The following is a 22,074-nucleotide window of genomic DNA, read 5'->3' on the forward strand; positions in this document are numbered from 1 at the left end:
ACAATAACAGTTGGGCCGAGTCCATTAAGAGAACGGTTGTCAGGCAGCAGAAGCACCTTCAACAGGCAGTAATAATGACCAAAATACAAAAAAAAGGCCTAAATGGGTGTGTTTATCACAGAAGATTAAAGCAGGTAATTAATCTCAAGGCTTGCAGGATGGCGGGGGGCCAAAAAACCAAAGTCAACATGACATGGGTACACATGAGGGCACACTCATTCATCAGCAATCCTGACCACGGCCCTACAACGGCTCTTAAAGGTGCAGCTCTGCGTAAGGCACACTCATGCGAGGGTGTGTCATAGCGAGCTGAGTGGAAGGGTGTGTGTGTGTGTATATGTGTGTGTGTGTGTGTGTGATTATGACAGACATAGCCGCAGGTTACTGATAAATACCTGCATGCACAGACACCCACACGCAGTTAGGTAAGCTCAGCAGGAAACAGGGGAAGCAGTCAGTCTCAGTTTTAGCAGGTTGGACACATTAGCCAGAGTTTAGGTGGCTGATTTGACCTTTTCTTGCCTGTCTCTGCCCCTGTTTTACACATGTGACATCCCCGATTGCTCAGGAGCTGACACATTTGCAGCCAGGCTGAGGTGCAACTTAATGCTCTGACTTGACGTTGCTGAGGTGGAAAAACAGAACCAAAGCCGAGCTGTCAGTCAGCGCGCCGATGACATCGTAACATCTAAGTTGCATTCCCCTTTGTGGTGTCTTCACTCCATTTCTCAATAAAACTTACACTTACGGTGAAAGCATAAACACACAGAGAGGCTTTAAACATATCCTTTACTCCTGCTGATCAGTGTATTGATTACCCTCAATAAGCAGTAATTGATGTCTTCTCCTGTCCAGCAGTGCTGTAAACCCCACGGGACAGCCTCACTAAGCACCTTTACCTCATCATGAGCTCCGTACACATGTGTGTGTGTGTGTAACCTGAGATGGTGGATGCTGCAGCAGGAGTCCCAGTGTTTATGGGTGCAGGTGTGTTTAAAAAAAACCAGGTATTTAACCTGAGGGAGGTGCAAAGTGAGGAAAAAGTTCACAATCACACCGACGTGAACACTCTCACCTCGTTATAAACACAGCCTGTGATTATGTGCACACAGAAATGTGCAGCGTGCACCTGTAACCATTAGCATGCCATGCTGATATTGCTGTCAACATATTGCCTCAGTGAAGTGGTTCAGTAGAAAACAGCTACACTGCGGTCGCTATAGCAACATGTTCTTCACCTTTATGTAAAAAGAAAAGCTGCGTGGCAACACGCGATGGGGGAGCGTCGCAGGTTAACAAGTCTAGCTCTCTACTTTCTGTTGAACTCCCAGTGGTTACTGGAGTATTTCCCAAACAGCTCACCGGTCCTTCACCCTTAAGTGACACACACACTCACGCCTGGGGGGGCAGATTAGAGACTGTTGTGCATGTTGGTGGACTTACAGAGAACCCCAGACGCTTCCTGCTGCATTCAAGCTGAAGACGCCCCTGAACATGTATTTAGCACCAGTTTGCTTCCTCCATGTAGGAAAGGTACCTTGACAATTGTTCCCCAACCAATCATTAAAAACTAAATACACACACACACACATGCTGTACAACCAGTTTTCCCCTGACTCGCAGTAAGAGGCCATTGTGTGTTAGTGTGACCACGATTGACAAAAAATACCCCAGAGATTCTAATAGGGACATTCATCAGTGGGCTGAGCAACCGTATCTGCTCTAGGTAAGGTGATAGCAGTGCAGAGTCACTCTCCGTAAAGATTTCCATCGTGAAGAGACAAAAGCGTTCCAGTGAAAGATTCATGAGGGCAACCGAAAAAGTTTCCCCCTAACCCTAACACCTAATTTACCACCCTCAGTCAAAGAGAAAACAAAGAAAAAAAGAGGCTTCGCACTCCTGGTTCCAGTTTCACTGTGATGATCCGGTGCTGCTCCTCAGCAGGATCTCAGCTAAGTGCGATATATCACACACGGGCGCTCACCTGAAATTTGAGTGTGTGGGGAAGGAAATTACACATTATTCATCTTATTCTGACTGAACAATGTAACAGGAGAGCACAACTACAGCAAGTGAAGGGGTGAAACGTCACCATTTTGCTCGCTGGAACATGCAGACTACATACAAACACTAAGTGGGTTGAAATTCAGGCAAAAAGATCCGATTGAAGTCCGAAAGAGAAGTTTGCTATGCAGCTATTGGCTGGATTTTAATAGAAAAGACCAGATTTGATAGAAACAACTTCTTTATACCCCCAACATCCTCAACCCAAAAATATTTTACCATGAGCTTCAAGCTCAAGGAGCAAAATGTTCCTGCATGCGAGGTTGAGTAATGTCTGAGGACCTGCAGAATGAGTCCCGACACGCAGGAGAAGAATGAGACGCAGCCCAGAACATTCACCACCCAGGACCTCACCCCCACCACTCCCTGCTCCTCCCTAAATCTTTGCCTTTTACACACCTCTGGCTCTCTGCCTTCACTTTCTGACTCGTGTCGAGTTGGAATTTTCTGATATTTTGATTGCAGTTCATCAAACTGAAGGGAGGCCCCAATAAACCCTACACACACGTGACCAAATTAGAGCACGGCAAAGAATGTCTACAACAATGAAAAATGTGAACTTTTTAAGAACAATATAGGACTTTTACGGGTTTATACATGGCCAGCACATGTGATGCATTCAAAAAAAAAAAAGAAAAATTGTGAATCACTTCCTGGCTGGATTTGAGCAGACTGCTGATTAGCTGACCCACCTTTATTTGTGTAATCCTTCCTGTTCCACCCCTGGCACTGGCACTGGCACACACACACACACACACACTGTGGAGTGCATTGGCAGGAAGTGAAAACACACCCACTCAGCTTGAATCCAATTTTTTTCCCCTTTGTGTCCAAGGCATCGAGATTGTGCACTGCTCATGCCTACAGTTGACTGAACTATCCACACGACTGCAGGCAGTTTTAATCACTAATACACCGGTATTACCTAGCAAGAAAGACATCAGAAATGCTGTTAACAGTGTTTCTGCAAAAAGCTTAAGGGCAGGCGAATGTGAGTGACACCTGATCACTTGATCCTTTATCAAATCCACGTGGAATTGGAATGATACAGAGGGAAAGTGGGGAAAAGAAATGAAAAACATGCTGCTATGCCTGGAATTTAACAAAACCCTGAGCAACATTTAGCTCCATCACTCAGTACTCTCGGTAATTATTGCCACTTAATTTAACAAATTACTAGTTAGGGAGATACAGAACAGTGATGGGTTATTAACAATTCTGCAGAGATTTGAATAAATAAATAAAACAAGACAGTTGCTTGCAACCTGTTGACTACTGCCATCTGCTGGTGGTGAGTGGCTTTACAGTATGTAGCCTTCAACACTTCATAATAATAATAATAAAGAAATACTAGTGTAGATCCCTTTTTATTTTCTGAAAGTCAGCAGGTCAAAGGGTGTCCTCCTCTGGGAGTTTGGTAAGAATATCCACGCCATCAGCTGTGACGACCACGGTGTGCTCAAACTGCGCCGACCTGCAGGAATAACAAGAGCAGTGTACCAAGTTTTCTCCATCTTCATGGTTCATGCTGCAACCTTGCAAAGCTTGACTGTCAAACCTACCTTTTATCATCCGCAGACACAGCCGTCCACTTGTCCTTCAGGATTTTATACTCCACGGAACCCTCCATCACTATGGGTTCTTCAAAACAAAGGAAATGTTTAATATCTTACAGAAACATAGCAGCAATTTACAGCAAACAGTTCAAAAGCTAACTCACCTATTGTAAATGCCATCCCTTCCTCCATGGTCATGTCATTGTCATTAGCTGAAAAACAAAATTTCCGGCAAAGTGGGCAAGAGTATTTAATAAATAAGTAATAAATGAAGGAACCTAGACCAGAGCATTAGCACCTATTAACATACCATGGTGCCAGATCTCAGGATGGCAGTGAAAGTGGGAGCCGATTCCATGTCCAATGAAATAAGGACACACTTGGAAACCACTAGCGTGAGCTATTTCACTGATGGTGCGCAAGGAAATATCAGTAGGCATGATGGAATGGTTCCTACATTTGTTGAATCTGGGCTGTTTTTTTTAATAAGCGTGTACCTGATTGTGTTCCCGATAACGCACAGTTTTGTCCCCGGCTTGCAGGCAGCGATGGCCTCATCGCGGCAGCGCCGGGCAGTCTCCACCAAGCGCTGGCCAACCTCATCGACCTCGCCAACCAAAAAAGTTTCAGAGGTGTCACCGTGGTAACCATCCAAATAGACCTTACAAGAATTGGCAACCATCCAGGGTTGTTAGTGAATGTTCTGACTGCTTTCAATGACATTTAAAGATATGTATACTTACAGTAACATCAATGTTGATCATGTCGCCATTTTGAAGTGGCCGACTGCAACACACAAACCAACTGTTTGGTGACTTCATATTTTATGATTTTAAATCTTTATAGTATCTTTTATAGGACATGAGTTGTGTGCGTGATATCTCCACAGTTGTTGCACATTTCTAAAAAAAAAAAGTGAAAAATACAATGGCACACAGGTGCAGTTTCCATTACGGCCGATAGGTGTCAGTACAGGTGATAAAAAAAAGTTCATCTATAAATCGCGTTCCCACTACCAGGATATTCTCACCTATGGTGATAGAAAAGATGTAAATGACGTTTTACCTGTCAGGTATGCCGTGACACACAACATTGTTGACAGACGTGCACACTGATTTGGGAAAACCCCCGTATCTGAGGGGGGATGGGTAGGCATTGTACTTGATTATCTCCTGGTGCACAAGATAGTCAATTTCATCCGTTGTCATGCCAACCTGAAAAGCACAGGTCAGAACTGGGTCTTTATTTATTTATTTATTGATCACCACACTTTTCAAGTGTAATATTACCTTCAGACTCTGTCCAGCGAGTAAAAGCACATGTCTGGCCACTTGGCATGCTCTCGCAAGGTCATCGATCTGCTCTTGCGATTTAATTTCTATGTAATCGGGCCATTCTGGCACCAGTCTGCTTCCCACATAGTCGGGCTGCACAATGTGCTACAGGCAGACAGGAGAGGGAGTTATGATGAGTGATTAATTTAGCTAATGTTCCACATAAAATTACCAGACAGCAGTCTCTATAATAAAACATATATTTGATCACATTTTAAAGCCTAAAGGACACTTGGCATGTATTTTATTACTACTTTGGCCTCGTACTTAGGCCTCGTACTTAGGCCTAGTCAGGAAATACAACAACTGTGTCATACAGTAGTTCCTGGTACTGTTTTGGGACATGATATCCCTCACCTTGGGCACTCCATAGGCAGGTCGAACAGTAGCCGGGCGAACTACACTATGAGAATGTTTCCACTTCCTCCAGAAAAAGCGGCGATGTTGTTGACACAGTAGTGCTGTGGGTGGACCACAGGTTTTTAGAAAACAAACTCTCCGCAGGAAACGAGACAGTCCTGAAGAAGTCAGAGAAAGAGGAAGTACTTTGACAATTGTTCTACTGCTCAGAATGCATGACTAGACACTACATGTATGAATATCGCTGTCATTATTGCAACATTGTCTTAGACTGCATTTCAATGCTTTCACCTTACTTTGTTGTCCAATGATTTAGTTTTCTGTTCCATCAATCTCATGAAAACTATATCAACTATGGCAGGGACGCTGGGATTGTAACAATGTAACAAGCGAATTCACTAACAAGATTAGTGTATTAATTTTAACGTCTACATTATATTGATCATTGCAGATGTTTGCAAGAATTCCAATGTTAGCGAGCACTGGTTAAAGAAGGTTTACACTTGAACCTATTTTTGTCTAGTACTCACACAAGACAAATCTTACGTCTTATTTACAAAGGAATTACTGCACACAGCACAGATTATAATGAAATATTTGTATTTGTCAGACACAATAGATGTTTATAAGGATGGACGAGACTCTGCAGCCCTATTATATTTTGTACTGGTTTAATTGCATGCTCTAAATCAAATATCGTGCATTATGTACAAATAGAATGGTATGATTTGTACTGCGTTATAACCCGACAGATAAAAACAAAAAATGCCCGAATTGAAGAATTCACAGTACCGTTTTTCACGTATTTTTAAAAAGCTATTAACCTGTACATCCTGGCGACGCATGAGCCGCGGTATTCACACTACCGTCCTGATAATTAGACTTTAAGCGTCTAACCTCTGATTTAAAGTCTCACTGACCAAATACCTGTCACAAGTCCTGCACAGTTGTGCGCCGCCATCTTGAATTGTGGTCACGTGGTGCTGTTGCTGCCGCCCGAGTTAATTGTCGTAAAACTCATGATTCAATACAAGCTCCTATTGCGGTATTTTATGCCTTTGCAAGCAAAGACAGCGAGCTAAAGCTGCAAATTTTCCTCTTACGTCTTACCCTGATCCCTTTTTAAAACAATATTTAGGCTTTTACAACTTTTTTCTTTACACTTATTGAGTTTTTCCCAATATACTGTAATTTATTTCTTTGTTTCATGCATCCAGTTAACTGCTGCTTTTCTCTAATCAGGGACATGAGGCGTCAAATGGTGTGTAGGCTGTTAGCATTCCTGTAGGCCCTTTACCTCCTCTTTACATTGTTGGAGTGTGCTTTGGCAGTTAGTTTTTCTGAGCAAATAGATATAAAATCTTGTTCTTTTGACAATAAAGCATGCCCCTGAGGGTATCAAATGTCATCTTAACTATAATAAAGTAAAATCTCAATACAATAGTTACAATAATTAGTATTTCTATCATAATCTATTAATATATTTTTTCTTGAAGCTTGAACTGAGAGGTAAACAAAATTGATGTTTGTCAAAAAATATTGCAATGTTTGACAAAAATACAGGCTATAAGGGAAAATAACTCTAAATGCAATTAGATGGATTCAGAAAGATACGTCCAGACCACAAATATCCTTGCAGACTACTCAAATTGTTCAATCAAGGTTGTAGTATGTCTATTGTATAAAATAACAAAATTTAACCTGTGGAACTCCCATCCTTATGCAGCACATTTCATGCAGAGGCACACAAACTAAAATCCCAGTGACGCTTTTTATTTTCTATTCTGCCTTGTTTCCCCCATATGTGCAGACTAGGTGTGGCTGGCCTAATTCTCCAACCCCTTCTCCTGTGTTCCTCACCTGTTCATCTACACATGCAGTATTTAACTCTGGCTCTCCCTCCCATGTAATTGGAGAGCTAGTAGTACTGGTTTTACGTTCATGGACGTAAAATAATACCTTAAATCCCACCCATCGGTATAGATCAAACAGATGCGTGGATAAAGTTGGGGATGTGCGGTGTCAAAACTACAAAATATCTTATGTCAGGACTTTGACGTATTGATGTTAATGTATGATTTGGCAACTTTTTGGTTTGTTCTGTCTTATTTGTGTCGCTTTTGATTGGAGACGCAGATTCTCTCGGGGTTCCTGCCGCGACACGTCGCGTGCGCTGCCCTCCCAGCTGCTCGCTCACAGTACGTGACGTCAAACCAGCATGGCGGCCAAGGTGACTTCGGCATCGCTCTATGAGATTATTATACCTTTAATTTGCCTTGTTCTCATGTTTTCTGCCCGTTTTCTCCTGCGGATTCAGCGAGGACTAGTCTGTCTCGGCGGGGGGTGTCTGCTTTTGGCTGCTCGGAGGCTGTAGCATCACCGGGGCTAGCCGCCGCCCGACTGGCCTTGATGAGACGTCCACAACCTCCTATCTACCGAGATAAAGCTAAACTACTATCGAGTCCAATGTTGCCGCGATAAAACCATCGATACGAGTAGTTACGGCGTGTTTCCACGTGTTTCTTCCCGCGTTTAACCGTCTCGTATTTGGGGAAATTACCAAGGCTGTGTGTCCTTCCTATCGAGCCGTTTGTGCCTGCTAGCTTGCGGCTGCTTGGTTTCTTCTTTATTTTGATCGTGCATTAGTTCCTAATCTTGCACAGGCAGCTGCCTAAAGTGTAACTGTCTGCTTGCATCGCGTTCAGAACAGTTTTCCATCGTGTAGAGCTGCTGGGACGTTTGAAGGAGACGCATCAGTCGTTCGTGTTTCCTTATGTTATGTGAACCGATCTGCCTCCAAAACCTGTTGTGTATTGTTCGTGTAAAAGAGATTATTAGCACCGCCAGTTGATGCCATAACCTTGTTTCTTTGCGCGTCTTAGGTCCAATCTACCAAACGCGGCGACCCAAGTGAGCTGAAAGCAATTTTCCAGAAGGTAAGAGAGTAAGATTTCCATTATTTATGCATGCATTGTTTATGTCACGTTTGTACGCCTTTGTGTGCTTAACTTATCTGTCTGTTTAAGAGATAAGAGAGATGTATTGGACGAACACTTTTCAGTGGAGCGAAGCTCCATTAGGGCGTCCTCCTGTTTCCTGAAAGGGCTGGTAAATTATCATGTGGTTTACATTATAGTATTAGCTACAGTTTAAGATCCAGCACAGGCTACTGGGCTGCAACTTTCCTTCAAGACTGTCATTGAACACGCAACATCCGCCATTTTTCCTGATTGTTGACTGAGAAAGTTGAGGCTGGAGTGTGACCTTTATTTTTGTTGAGTGACAACAGCTGTTGTTATTAGAGAGGTTATTTTGGTTTAGTACTGCAGGAGATGTCTAAGATCTGCAGCTCTCTCCATTTTGCTTTTGAACTGCGCTGCAAAGTCGCACGTGATTTGTTTGGTTCATTTATTTGTTCTTATTCAGTACGTACTTCCTGTCTTTGTTTTGCCTGGAATGCTGGTCAACAGGCGTGGTGTCACACTGCTCAGTAACCACACATTAAACCCAAGGTACTCTGCTTGAGACCGTGAGATGTGCACGAGTGACTCCGGTCACAGTCGTTGTCAGCCATGTTTTATTTCTGGCATTGTTAGAGTGTGACGTCAATTTTTGACATATCAATCAGCGACAGACTGAAGCCTTGAACATTCGGATGAAGAGTTTATGTTGTATGCTGCTCAAATCTGGCCCGTTATACGTCTCCATTCCAAAGATCCTCTTTAGGTGCACCACTTTGGCGCTAATTACAAAGTGGACGTATTGCATTAATGAGACGCAGGAGTCGTGTGTAACCTAAGCTGTGACGCAGACCTTTCCTCCTCTGATCGCCCCCTGGGAATTGTGAGATTTGCAAAAGCTTTTGCTGTCTGCCTCCTTCCCAGTATGCCAGCGTGGTGGACAAGGATGGCGAGAAGTTCATGACGCCAAACGACTTTGTCCAGAAGTATCTCGGACTGCACACTCAGATTCACCACAACCCCAAAACTGTGCAGCTCATTGCTGCTGTGGCCGACACCACAAAGGATGGGTACGTACTGACTGCATATGTGTAAACACAAACCAGTTTATCTTGACTCTTTGACAGTTTACAGCGTTCCAGCTGATCAATACTACAGATCGTTGCTACTTGTAGATAAGATAATGCTCCCAGTGGCTCTACTCACCCCCACAGGGTGGGGGTTGCGTAATACGTGCATACTACATATGCGTAATGATCTGAATTGAAGCTTTTTAAAAATGGAAGATTTAATTGCAATTGCAGCAGTTACTATGGCTGCGTTTTCATTTTCTCTTCAAAACCTTTTTGGCATAATTTCTGTGGGGTCAAATCAGATCTCTGTGATCTCAACATGCCATTGGTGGCTGTCTATGTGAGGGGAAAGCTCAGGCTGATTTGTTTGAATTAGAGGCATGAATTCAGCAATAACTGTATTAAAGTAAATGTTTAACATGGTTTTATTGGTTGTGTTCTTTCCCCCTTCTACTAAAAACACTGTTGGAGACAGGCTGATCTCGTTCCAAGAGTTCCTGGCATTTGAATCAGTGTTGTGTGCTCCTGATGGCCTCTTCGTCGTCGCCTTTCAGCTCTTTGACAAGACTGGAACCGGAACCATTTCCTTTGGTAAGGAACATCAGCTTTTTTTTGTTGTGTTCACGTAGTTTGAGTAAAGTGTGCATTTGTCAGTGACGTGGAAATCCCGTAGTTTGGTCGCAGCATTTTGGATTATTTTTTAAAGAGCTTTTTCTTCGCTGCTGTACAACATCCAGGGAATATCCTAATGTGACTCTAACCAGATTACTCCTAATCTACGGCATTAGGTGTGGATAAATTACGTAATCATCCTCACGCACTTCTTTGCTGCATAACTTTTCCTTCTTTGCTACGTCGCGCAAAGCTCCGCGTTACGACATTCATCTGGAAAATCCCTCTTTTTGTCCTTGAATGTTGCTATTTTCATTTGTGCGGCAGAAAATGTGCGAGACATCTTCAGTCAGACCACGGTGCATCACCACATCCCCTTCAAATGGGACTGCGAGTTCATCCGTTTGCACTTCGGGCAAGACTATAAGAAAGACCTCAGCTACCTCGAGTTCACCCAGTTCTTGCAGGTACGCTGTGCTTTCATATAGCTGCAGCCTCCGCCGGTGTGGAGTTTCACGCGTTGCCCTTCATCGGCTTGTGTTTTCGCTCAGCTGTGTCGTGTTTTATCGCTCAGGAGCTGCAGCTGGAGCACGCACGGCAGGCATTTGCTCAGAAGGATAAAGAGAAGAATGGCGTCATTTCTGCCATGGACTTCAGTGACATCATGTCCACCATCAGGCACCACATGCTCACACCTTTTGTGGAAGAAAACCTTGTCTCTGTAAGTCTTTTCTTAGTCCTGGCACCTCCAGTAGAAATGTCTCTGACTGTGATTAAAAAGGTCAGCGCAGGCAGGGAGGATCTGGTAAATAGTAGTCCTGGAATTTCACTCACACTTTGAAATTTGTGTAATACAAACCAACCTGGTGAAAAATAGTTATTAAAAGTGGAGCTCAACAAAATTTGCTATTTAATTGTTACACCGTCACGGGTGCAGGAGTCATTTTTCAAGACATTTTTAGAGTTTCAGGGGTAAACAGCCCTATGGCGGAAGTAAACAATGACTACTTCTTCATATGTTAAGAAAAAGGACCTCTAGGCTAGGGCGTTTCCGTTACGTTTCACCTATAGAACCCATGATTGGACACGTATGCTGGAAACTTTGTGAAAAAGAAGCAAATTTGAAGACGGAGTAGAACACTGCGTTGTGTTTATTTTTTTCAATACAAGAGCAGCTTGGATGTATCCTACTTTTTAGTGTGAAGACGTGGTCTCTGTTTACTTCAGCTATGTTGCATTTGGCTGCAAGGCTGTTTAGTCCTGAAGTACTAAAGCTGTTTGAGGACTCAAACATCCCCTCCCCTCATCAGTCTGATGGTGAGTAGTTAATGGAAGAATGGTCATATTATGTGTTGTAATCTATTAATCGGGCAGAAAACTCGTTAGACTGCGAGACCACCAAAATCTAAAATGACTTTAATAACCAATGGGGCTGTTTAATGCATAACATTTAATCTCAGAATTATTTTCCGAGTTGATGCCGATTAATCGCAAAATCCATGTGTTTTTCTTTTTATTTATAGTTGAACCAAAATCCAAAGGTGGGCAGGCGCATTTCAGAATAAATGTTTTTTTCTTTTGTTCTTAACAAGGCAAAATGCTTTAAAACATTGCCGAATAAATCGCTGTAACGCCGCTTCAGAACGTCTTACAGACAAAACAAACATTCTTTTGTAGGTCTAAGCCGCTACACCCTTTAACACAATCCCACAAAGTGCTGGAAATCCACATTTAACTGCTTCTATGCGTTTCCCCAGCAGGTCCTCAGGCGTGGTTTACAGGTCCAGCCTATACAAACGCTTATCTCAACCACTTAAAAATGAGCAATACTGTTTCTGAGGTTTTCAGACTGAGAAACAAGGCAGCTTGCAAAAACTTGTGATTAACACGCATTGAAATAATTAGCAGCGTTAATCAAACATTGTGTTAACGGTGTAAAACGCGTTACGTTTGACAGCCTTTATAACTAACTGCCAGACAAGGACCAGCACAGTTCTAGTTGAAGACGCATGGATCTGATATTCTGGGTTCTTTCTTCTACCAGGCTGCAGGGGGCAGCACCTCTCACATGGTCAGCTTCTCATATTTTAATGCCTTCAACTCCCTTTTGAACAACATGGAGCTGATCCGAAAGATCTACAGCACAATGGCCGGCACACGGAAGGACACACTGGTGACCAAAGGTGTGCACGTTACAGCGTTTGTGTTTTGTCTGTCTCTGAGTCAATCCTTTTTTTTTTTACTACAAATTTTTTTGGTTTTTATCTTTTGCTTTCAGAGGAATTTGTTCATGCTGCCAACAAGTTTGGTCAGATCACTCCCATGGAGGTTGACATCCTCTACCAGATGTCAGGCCTCCACTCCCCCTCCGGGTAAACACTCACTGCTACTCAGGCAGCGTCTGATGTGAGGGCATTCTGATGTTTGACAGCGATGTAAATGTCTGTGGGCAGGCGCCTGAACCTTGCTGACATAGAGAGGATCGCTCCACTGGAGGAGGGCTGCCTTCCATACCATCTGGCTGAACTCCAAAAGCAGGTAGCCCAGTCAGTGGAATAAGCTGATATTTCTCCTCCCGACATGTGTTCAAGGACAGTCTGCCTTTCTTGAAACATGATTTTTGTCAGTAAAGCTGTATTGACCCAAAGTTTATTCCACCAGACCCACGGTGATGCCTCCCGGCCTGTGTGGCTCCAGGCCGCAGAGTCGGCCTACAGGTTCTTCCTGGGCTCTATTGCTGGAGGTGAGGCATCCTGGGAGGGAACTGCATTTTCTGCGTGGGTTTGTCTTACCTCCCATGTTGCATGTGTGTGATTACGCAGCCACGGGAGCAACAGCTGTGTACCCCATCGATCTGGTGAAGACCCGTATGCAGAATCAGAGGTCCACCGGATCCTTTGTTGGAGAGCTGATGTATAAGAACAGCTTTGATTGTGCCAAGAAGGTGCTTCGCTACGAGGGCTTCTTTGGATTCTACAGAGGTAGGCCGTGCTCGGGAGGGATGCGGGCATTCTTTTAAGTTGCTTCGCCTGGTTTCTCTGCATTTGCTGCCAGTTGTTGCATATTAACGCTAATCGTGTTCTGCAGGTTTGGTTCCTCAGCTTATAGGTGTTGCTCCTGAGAAAGCTATCAAACTCACAGTAAGTGCCTTCGCCCACCCCACCAGAAATATGGAACCTTAATAATCTTAGTTCAGCCAGTAGACAGATAAAGTGTTTGCCACCAATGTTGTGTTCTTGGTTCACAGGTGAATGACTTTGTTAGAGACAAGTTCACCACGAAGGACGACACAATCCCTTTATTAGCCGAGATCATGGCTGGCGGCTGTGTAAGTAGAAAGAATTTAATCTTGTAACCTGGTTTGGGGTAATAAACGTTATTTTAACATCAGATTTTTATCCAAATCCTCCTCCTAACCAGGCTGGAGGCTCTCAGGTCATCTTTACCAACCCTCTGGAGATTGTAAAGATCCGCTTGCAGGTGGCAGGTGAGATCACCACAGGGCCGCGAGTCAGCGCGCTCAATGTGGTCCGTGACCTCGGTTTCTTCGGGCTGTATAAGGTAATGTGTCCAGAACGGTCGCCATGGCAGCCTGCCTGTAATGGTTCTATGAGGAATCACGCCTGTCTCCTTCCCGCGTGGCGATGCAGGGTGCCAAAGCCTGTTTTCTGAGAGACATCCCCTTCTCGGCCATCTATTTTCCCGCGTATGCCCACCTCAAGTCTAGCTTCGCGGACGAACAAGGCAGAGTGGGACCTCTGCAGCTCCTGACAGCTGGAGCCATAGCAGGTAAACAGACCTACAGAGCAGCAGGCAGCCTGCTCGCCTCCACCAGTTACAGCAGTCATAACCTTCATGGTCTACATTCTTGCCCTCAGGCATCCCTGCAGCCTCCCTGGTGACGCCCGCTGATGTTGTCAAGACACGTCTGCAGGTCGCAGCCAGGGCCGGACAGACCACTTACACAGGAGTCATTGACTGTTTCCGAAAGATTCTGAGAGAGGAAGGCTTCAGAGCGCTGTGGAAGGGAGCTGGAGGTGCGTCTTGGTCCCTGATACTTTCTGTGTGTAGACGGTTGTTGGCACTCATGTTTTGAATTACGTTTTTATTTTTTTCCTCCCTCTTACCAGCTCGTATGTGCCGGTCGTCTCCTCAGTTCGGTGTCACTCTGGTGACTTACGAGCTCTTACAGCGGTGGTTCTACATCGACTTCGGAGGACAGTATGTCGATTTATGGAATTATTTACATTTCTTGTGGACAGCATATTCAGTCTTTTCTATGCATCAGGCAGCCCCAGTTAGGATTCCTCTGGGGAGAAAACCAGAACCTCTTCAAAATGGCTTTATTCTAGTTTGGGTAACAATCGCTGGTCTTCCGCTCTCATCCACAGTCGCCCCACTGGCTCTCAGCCCACTCCGATGTCTCACATCTCAGAGCTTCCTCCCATCAACTCGGACCACATTGGTGGCTACCGCCTAGCCGCGGCCACCTTCGCTGGAGTGGAAAACAAGTTCGGGCTCCACCTCCCCAAATTCAAGTCCTCTGGCGTGACTTCTATACATCACCCCGAGCCGGCCGCCAAGCCGCCGCAGGCCCCGTAGACGGCCGCGTCTCCATATCCCATCACGTTGCCATCCCTTTCTTTCTTCACCAGAGCCAGACACTTGGATAAATACACTCCTAAAACCGAGGCCTTGGGGACAGACGACACCAGCCCAGGCGGAGCTCCGGCTGCAGCCGCGGACGTGTCCGAGCAGAGCTATGTTGTATCTTCAGTATCTGTACGCTCTCGGCATCTCTATTCGTTCTTTACGTTAACATTCGGTTTAAGCAAAGCTGCAACTTTCTGTCAGTAGCTGAAAATGATTTTTATTTTGAATTCTGTATGATACTCACTGCGAGTAGGACTTATCGAACGGCAGGCATAGATAACAGATTGGTGTGGGTCCTTGATGTGGACCTCACACACGGTACTGTATATATTGTATAAGTGTATTGATAAAGTACGCTGACAGAAGTGAGAAAGGAAGCGTTGCAGTCCAAAGTTAGGTAGCTGCAACGTACGTTCAACAGCGGAACCTTTGGATCCAGGGTTCTGAAAATCTTACTGATGTACAAAACAGTTCAATGAAGTGTTTTCTTGGTAAAACAAGAATGAGCAGAAAATTAGGTATTAATAAATTAAATATCTGAATTACGTCATTGTATTTTATTGAAATAAATCATCCATATGTTTTAATGTGTTTTTTATTTGAATGGGGGGGGGAAACAGTTGAAACAAGCAGTATATGCAGAATGTTACTAAATTGCCTGCTACGGTGCCATTTTACAGGAATCATTTGAAGATTTTTGATATTTCTGGACGGAATAAAGAAATAACCTGTGATCTATTCAAAAAATGTTTCCAGTTCAGCCTTTACAATTTATTTACATCTACTTTTGGATCCTCTTTCAGAGGATAAGTCAGGAATGGTATTAACAGGTCCAGAGTACAAAATAATAACCTTTGGTACAGAAAAATGTCATTCTGTAACTAGTAAAGTCAAAATGAAGACAAGATAGAACCAGATTTAGCCTGTTAAAACTGTAATGCTAATTCTACTGGACTAAAGCCTGTCATACAAAAGATTTTTTTTTTTTTTTTACAATAGACAAAATATTTAAATAAGTGCAACCACTGGAATAAATATTAAATATTGTGGTTAAAATGCATGAATGACTCACTCCTATGCAGGCCTGAGTGAGCGTGTGTAAGTAAGCATAGAGGCTGTTGAAGTTAGAGTATCTCATAAAGATGTCAGCTTTTTTCCTTCCATATTCCCAACACCTGCTTTGTTAGCTGTGTGCACAAGTGTGTCCAAGGTTACAAGTTAAAACACTCCAATGGTAATAAAAAGGTGCAAATGCAAAGGTCTGCGGATAGAAGAGAAAAGAAGCGAGTTGGGCTGCGGCCTCAGGAGAAAAGCAGTTTCTTTGAGCCCTGAGGATGTTTCCAATGTTCAGCCACATCTCCAGTCAGTCAAACATGGCGTGTGTGCCACTAGTGCTACGTCAAAGTGTTCCACGAATGGTTAAAACTCTTCAAGACACTTAAAAACACTAAACCCATCTTGGTCCCTTTCGACCCTGCAAGTCTCCTCAGGCCAACTTGAGGTAACAGAAGATGGAAAAGCTGAAAGCCAGAGTTGGGCGGTCTGCACTTAAGACTGGCGCATCAAACGTTCGCCAGCTCTTCAGCCTCGTCTCGATTCTCGTTGATCTCCGCCAGAGTCCTGACGAAGCGCGTCCACTCGTCCGCCTTGGGCACGCAGATTTGCTGTGGAGGGACGAGGATGGGTGAGGTCGGCAAGAGAAACCAAAAGGCGACCACGACGACGGCCTCGGCGCTCGTCTTACCTCTCCCACGTCGTACACCTGCACCTGTCCCTCAGAGTCCCCGGTGGCGATCTCTTTCCCAGAGTGAGCCCATCTCACACGGTTGAGCGCCGTCCCGCCCTCCACGTACACGCTGGCGGTCGGGACCTGAAAGAAAAAAAGATGGGGTTTCCGCACCTACGTTTTCACTAGACGTCTGTACAATGTGTGTGTGAGTGTGTGTACTTCTGTATCATTGTTGAGGTTCCACAGGTCCAGACGTCCTGCCAGGTCCACACAAGCGAACAGAGCCGGGTGTGTTGGAGACCACATTGCGTCATACACATAATCACAACTGTCCTCGAACGAGTACAATGGACGGGTGCTCTGCAGAAATGAAGGGGGGGGGGGGGGTTAGTTACTGCGTGCTCAATTGATTTAATCTGAAAAGTCTCACTTTAGTGCTCCAGAGTTTGACGGTCCAATCAAAAGAGGAGGAGATGAAGAGGTGGGAGAAGTCGATGGGTCCTCCGGCGCTGTGGCAGCTGAGCCCGGTCACTGGGCCGTGATGACCCTCGAAGACCTCGGTGATGCCCGCCTTACTGTAACACATGCAGGGAAATAACTGAAGATGTCGTGTCCACAAAGTGCTTCTCAGACATTCCTTCGAGGTCACCAGAGCTTTTGGCTCGACTCTGACTGCTTCTGGCCTTAAACTGACAGCTTGTCGTGAGGACAGACAAATTCAGTCTCTCACTTGGCTCTTAAAAACCCTGCGCTGTGGAAAATGATCTAACGAGCCCCAAGAGCTCCCACCTCCCATGGCGACAGGCAGTGTACACAGATCCATCCTCACTCCCCACCACAAAGTTGTTCACGTCCCCCAGAGGAAAAGCCATGGAGGTGACGGCGACCGCTTTGCTCTGTTTGAACACCAACTCCAGGCTGTCCTGCAGGTGGAAACACACACGCACACACACACTCATGGTCTGACAAAGCTGCTGACGTCTGTCAAAACTTGTTTTCAAAGCCCAACGTACCTGTGGCTGCGACAGCATGTCCAGACTCCAGGAGCACATTTTGCCGTCAGTGGAAATGCTGATCAGGTTGTTGGCATTTTGCGTTCCGACCACGCTGACGCAGTAGACTGGATGCTGAGCACAGAAGATAAAAAGATGCACAAGTTCATTTTCAAATCCCTTAAAACAGCAGCTTTTCACTGAACAAATGTAATATGAGCTTTATTACCGTGTGTGCAGCTGCCGACAGGGGGGTTCTCTGAACAGGGGTGCGCTTGTTGCTTCTATTGTCCCACAGGACAATCTGCCCGGAGTATGTCCCACCCACCACCAGGTTGGGGTGAAACTTTGCAAAACCAGCTGACATCACCTCTGACTGGAGGACGAAGATCAAGTTAAGAGATCGCCTTTTGTATCTGTGGCGCATGTGTTTTATTTCCTTACTTGGCAATGGAAGATGTACTCGGGGGTGTTTTTCTTGTACTTCATGTTCCAGACCAGAGCCACTCCATCGGGTTCATGCGGAGCATCCTCGTTGTTGTTGTAGGAGGCCACCAGCAGCTCAGGATACTGCGGGGAAAGATGGCAGCCGTTAGATTCAGGTCTGACCCTTGACCCCGTCCAACTCTGCAAACACAAAGCTGCCGCAGACCTGAGGTGACCAGTCCAGACAGGTGACCACTCTGTTCTTAGTCCAGTGCTCGTCTGCAAACTGGCGGTTCAGAACCAGCTTTGCTCCTGCCTGCAGATCGCTGTGGACATTCGGGAGAATGGAAATCAGCCATTTGCACATGAGCGATAGCAGCGGTACAGGTCATGGTGCCTCACCCTTCCTTATCCTCCAGGTCTCTGCCGCTGTAGTCAAAGCAGACGTCCACCTGCTCAGCTAGAGCCCTCTCCACGATCCTGCTGCCCCGTTCGAAGAAGGTCAGGAAGTCTTCTGAGTGCAGGACCTGCAGCTTCTCTTCTTCGGTCAGCTCCTTTGGAGTATCTATACACAGATGATCGGTCCAATAGTGTGAAAAGAATTTTCTCCATTTTGTAGTTCCCGTGTTTGTGTCCTTACCGTCCACCTGCTGTTCCCCCTGTTCTTCCTTCTCTTCTTGAGCGCCCTCTACTGGCAGAGGGGCGCTAACCTCTTCATCCTCTTCCTCATCTGAAACGTCCACACGGCAGGTCTGACTCAACTGAGATTCAGCAGAGGTGAAAGAGGTGAAAGAGGTGTGCCTCACTGAGAGTTACCTGCTTTTTGGTCCGTGTGAGCAACAGCCTCCGTGGGGGTCTGAGTTTCCTTGGAGTAGGACACCATTTCCTTTGGGACAAAGTCCACCTGGGTCACTTTGGACATACCCAGCCTCACAGCTCCACGTCTACACACAGACAAACCCGTTGTGTGAAATTTACAGGCAGTGTATGCACAGCTCTCACAGGTGGAAATAAGGCAGGCTTCCCGTACACATAGATACATAAATAATGATATACATAAATAATATTACACAGATCTTAGATGAAACCACAAGAACTGAGAACAAGCTAAACCAGAGAGAGGAGAAGCAGTACCCTATGAGCTCAGAGTCGGAGTGGAGTTGCAGAGTAGAGGGGTCAGGATCCCAGTGCAATGTCCTGATACAGCCAAACCACCAGTCGGTGTTAGTGAGAGAGAGACGGGACAGGCAGAGAGGAAGAGGAAACCGAGAGGATGGAACCAAACAGTGAGCCACACCACGGATGTAAAAGATGGAAGGAGAAGACAGAGAGAGGGGAGAATCAATACTGAGTGCGTGTTAATCGAGAGGCATGCTGGCGCAAAAAAAAGCAAAGGAGACATTTTGGAATATTCCCAATTGACAAGACAGCAGAGAGGCGCTGATCCGGAAGAATCTGGTTCAAAGTTGCTGATGCAGAACTCCAATTATTGATTAATCGACAACTTAGCAGAATTACTAGCGCGTACGCACGACTTTTGGTTGTCATGAAAGTTTCCTTCCTTGCACATTGGAGAACCAGCCCTCTCTTTCAATGAGGCTGGAAAAATCAGCCGAAATACACACACGGACATGCCGGCACGACCCAACATCACATGGAAGACGCGGCGCGTTCACAGACCTCGGTCCAGCGTTCCCGTCTCCGGAATCTTGACTTCCTGCATCGCTGCCCACTGATTTGTTGGAAGGGGACATGGGGGCGGGGACTAGGTAGTGAAACAGACACGTATCTTCTGTTACTACCCTGAGGGGTTGAGCTGTGAGTGCATGTGTGTGTGTCAGTGGGTCAGTGGATGAGTGAGCAGGCAAATCAGCAAGCGGGTCGAGGGGAGAGAGTGTGTGTGAGTGAGTGAGTGAGTGAGTGAGTGAGTGAGTGTGAGTGAGTGAGTGAGTGAGTGAGTGAGTGAGTGAGTGAGTGAGTGAGTGAGTGAGCATGCATCAATAAAGGGAAAAGCAGAACAGGGGAGAGAAGAGAGAACGGACATAAATGGCAGGCAGATTTAGGTGGCATGCATAACAGTTTTACACAATGTTCAGGTGGTGTGTGTGAGGCGTGGTGGAGGAGATGGCGGTGACGGAAACCAAGCCAGACAGGAACGTTAGAGGTGAGGACAAATCCATTATACCACCAGAGAGTAGATTCAGGGTTGGGGCAGTAAAGGGTGATGTCTTAAACATGCTGGTATTGTGGCTTTACCGTGGGGGATGTCGGGGTTGATGCCAACACTCTGCAGCAGAGCCTCTGCCTCCCTCCTCTTCCTCTCCAGGTCAGAATCTTCATGACCGGCAGAAGACGCGCCGCCAGTATCTGCGCCGCGCTTTAAAATGACCAGTGTGTAAGATTTTCAATATGCCATCACTGAAAACAACCATTTTAAATTCCACACTATAAGACGCTTATTCCCCCATGTTTTGATCCCTGTGGCTTATAGATTGATGCGGCTTATCTATTTATTTTTATGATTTTCTCAGTCGCCCCACCGGGATAAATAGTTTTCTGAATTTAAATGGATATTTAAGGCCACCAGAGGGCGCTCCATCAGCACCAAGGGAGATGCTAGTTTAATTGTGTTTATAACAGGTTTTTTGCACTTTATGTACACACCCTCGTCATGGATAATATACGAAGAAATGATTATGATTAAGGTTAAAGACTAACTATCAACAGCTGGTCGGCTCATTATTTCTTTAATGCGTGTTACTGTAATGTCATTTTACTGCTGTGTTACTGCCGTGTTTAGTAATTAAACATGTAAAATGATCTTTCTGTGTACCATAAAGATCTCATGTTTCAACGTGGCCACCTGCGGCTTATAGTCAGGTGTGCTCTATAGTGTGGAATTTACAGTGTATAAGACAGATTTTATTACAGTGTAAAACAAAAAACTGTACTTACGTCCTTCTTTTTCTTCTCCTCTTCTTTCCTCTTTTTTTCCTCTCGAATCTGAGCGATTCGCTGTTTCTTCCTCTCCAGCTCAGCCTTCAGCTCGCTCTTGTCAGACATACTACAGAACACGGAACATTTTCAAAGACAATATGGGATTTGTTTTCAGATGTATTCATATTCACAATCATTGACTGTGATGCTAAAAGAGTATAAATGAACAATTGAAGTCAAAGGTCAGAAACAAATATGTGTATCCCACCAACTAACTTCAGAAATGGGTGTTTTGGGGGAAAATATGGAAAAAAATGAAAGTGTTGAACTGTTTAAATCAATAATTACTGTTTTCTTGAATATTAATTGCTATCAAAACATAAAAAGTGACACTGTTAGAATACATTTTAGATGTATAGACAGCTGATAATAAAAAGTAACGTTGTAAACAGTAAATATCTTCTGTTGTACCTATTTAAAGGGCAGACTGGGATGTTTGCAACATTTCCCAGTCGCCCTGGGCCTGTCATCCTGCTAACATGTGGATGCCAATGAACTGCTCCTAACAATCCCCTCTTTGTTGATTCCTCAGCATCATGGGCTGATATCAACTGATGAGTCCATTATTAAACACATTCGGATCTAAATCTGAGTCAATTTGGAACTTTCATCGTTTGCATTGAAAATACATATTTAGGTCTCTTTGATATTTATGAATTTATGCTGCCATTGCCTCTATGAGACAGTGACCATTATAACGCCCATTAAATATAATCTGAAATCTAATTTTTTTAGAAGCTCAAACCGAAAAGTAAAAGCTTAGAACATTGAAATTAGGTTATTTGTGCAGGTTAAATGTGTGTCTATAACAGTGGGACAACCTAGATGCTCTACAACGCCTCTACCTAATAAGGTGAGGAAGATAACACAAAGCTATTCAGGTCCAGTTGTAATTTTTATTACGTTGAGAAGAATAAGGTTTCACGCCATGCAGCTTTTTTTGCTAAGGGTACGATGATCACTTTTATAATCTTCTTAACGACTCCATTAGCAGCTAGGCTAGCAACGTTAGCATGGAAGCGACACCGGCGGGCCTCCCACTACAATAAGCGTCTAACGGGAGCGTCCCAAACCAACGCCCGATCCCGTCTGCTCCACACCGCAGCGGCGACAGTTGAAGGTATGGCATGGTGATAAAGGTCGTATAAAATACCTGATATCAGTAGTTGGGTTGGGACGGAGAGATGCCAAAAATCTCCAGATTGAGTGGATGTAGGCTGAATCGGTGATGGTGACGGAGGCGGCTGATGATGCTGGAAGTGGGACTGTTGTTCTGGGCGCTGCTCTTCCTCGATTATTGTCCTCACAATTAAGATG

The 22,074-nt window shown here is 44.9% G+C and overlaps 3 protein-coding genes across 6 annotated transcripts; 1 reads left to right on the forward strand and 2 right to left on the reverse strand.

The window, feature by feature from the left end:
* Positions 1-3,055: 3,055 nt before the first annotated feature.
* metap1d (methionyl aminopeptidase type 1D (mitochondrial)) lies at positions 3,056-6,327 on the reverse strand. Its single transcript, XM_057056310.1, has 10 exons — positions 6,243-6,327; positions 5,313-5,473; positions 4,911-5,060; positions 4,687-4,835; positions 4,365-4,407; positions 4,119-4,282; positions 3,932-4,029; positions 3,786-3,833; positions 3,628-3,706; positions 3,056-3,539 (listed from the first exon to the last, which is right to left on the reverse strand). Exons 1-10 carry the CDS (start codon positions 6,274-6,276, stop codon positions 3,455-3,457), a joined length of 1,011 nt encoding a protein of 336 aa, XP_056912290.1. The 5' UTR covers positions 6,277-6,327; the 3' UTR covers positions 3,056-3,454.
* A 971-nt stretch (positions 6,328-7,298) lies between these two features.
* Positions 7,299-15,200, forward strand: LOC130538579 (electrogenic aspartate/glutamate antiporter SLC25A12, mitochondrial-like). Its single transcript, XM_057056304.1, has 18 exons — positions 7,299-7,545; positions 8,198-8,251; positions 9,200-9,345; positions 9,824-9,939; positions 10,288-10,427; positions 10,535-10,681; positions 12,005-12,143; positions 12,239-12,332; positions 12,414-12,498; positions 12,622-12,703; positions 12,783-12,941; positions 13,048-13,100; positions 13,208-13,288; positions 13,381-13,521; positions 13,611-13,749; positions 13,839-13,997; positions 14,091-14,181; positions 14,352-15,200. The coding sequence occupies exons 1-18, from the start codon at positions 7,534-7,536 to the stop codon at positions 14,560-14,562; spliced, it is 2,049 nt and encodes a 682-aa protein (XP_056912284.1). The 5' UTR covers positions 7,299-7,533; the 3' UTR covers positions 14,563-15,200.
* Positions 15,193-22,051, reverse strand: LOC130538580 (dynein, cytoplasmic 1, intermediate chain 2a-like). 4 transcript variants are annotated; one of them, XM_057056306.1, is made up of 17 exons: positions 21,911-22,051; positions 20,716-20,824; positions 20,017-20,137; positions 19,441-19,525; positions 18,895-18,957; positions 18,577-18,704; positions 18,401-18,490; positions 18,163-18,325; positions 17,987-18,086; positions 17,779-17,904; positions 17,564-17,710; positions 17,356-17,469; positions 17,132-17,265; positions 16,773-16,917; positions 16,562-16,702; positions 16,358-16,483; positions 15,193-16,277 (listed from the first exon to the last, which is right to left on the reverse strand). In XM_057056306.1, exons 2-17 carry the CDS (start codon positions 20,821-20,823, stop codon positions 16,176-16,178), a joined length of 1,893 nt encoding a protein of 630 aa, XP_056912286.1. In that variant the 5' UTR covers position 20,824; positions 21,911-22,051; the 3' UTR covers positions 15,193-16,175. The 4 variants fall into 4 exon arrangements, with proteins under 4 accessions (XP_056912286.1, XP_056912285.1, XP_056912289.1 ...); XM_057056305.1 differs by having other exon boundaries at positions 19,441-19,576; XM_057056309.1 differs by lacking the exon at positions 18,895-18,957.
* Between the last annotated feature and the right edge of the window lie 23 nt (positions 22,052-22,074).

Source organism: Takifugu flavidus, chromosome 15 (assembly GCF_003711565.1).
Source record: "Takifugu flavidus isolate HTHZ2018 chromosome 15, ASM371156v2, whole genome shotgun sequence".
NCBI classification, from domain to species: domain Eukaryota; kingdom Metazoa; phylum Chordata; class Actinopteri; order Tetraodontiformes; family Tetraodontidae; genus Takifugu; species Takifugu flavidus.

Excerpts from the sequence above, each read along its gene's own strand:
- metap1d (XM_057056310.1), bottom strand. The coding sequence starts at position 6,276 with ATGGCGGCGCACAACTGTGCAGGACTTGTGACAG. Across the intron at positions 4,836-4,910 it reads TCGCTGGACAGAGTCTGAAG|GTTGGCATGACAACGGATGA; the intron begins GTAATATTACAC and ends TGTGCTTTTCAG. Across the intron at positions 3,540-3,627 it reads GTGTCTGCGGATGATAAAAG|GTCGGCGCAGTTTGAGCACA; the intron begins GTAGGTTTGACA and ends TTATTCCTGCAG.
- LOC130538579 (XM_057056304.1), top strand. Across the intron at positions 12,333-12,413 it reads GGCCTCCACTCCCCCTCCGG|GCGCCTGAACCTTGCTGACA; the intron begins GTAAACACTCAC and ends GTCTGTGGGCAG. Across the intron at positions 13,750-13,838 it reads GACAGCTGGAGCCATAGCAG|GCATCCCTGCAGCCTCCCTG; the intron begins GTAAACAGACCT and ends TCTTGCCCTCAG.
- LOC130538580 (XM_057056305.1), bottom strand. The coding sequence starts at position 20,823 with ATGTCTGACAAGAGCGAGCTGAAGGCTGAGCTGGAGAGGAAGAAACAG. Across the intron at positions 16,703-16,772 it reads TCAAACTCTGGAGCACTAAA|AGCACCCGTCCATTGTACTC; the intron begins GTGAGACTTTTC and ends TCATTTCTGCAG. Across the intron at positions 16,278-16,357 it reads AGGTGTACGACGTGGGAGAG|CAAATCTGCGTGCCCAAGGC; the intron begins GTAAGACGAGCG and ends GTCCCTCCACAG.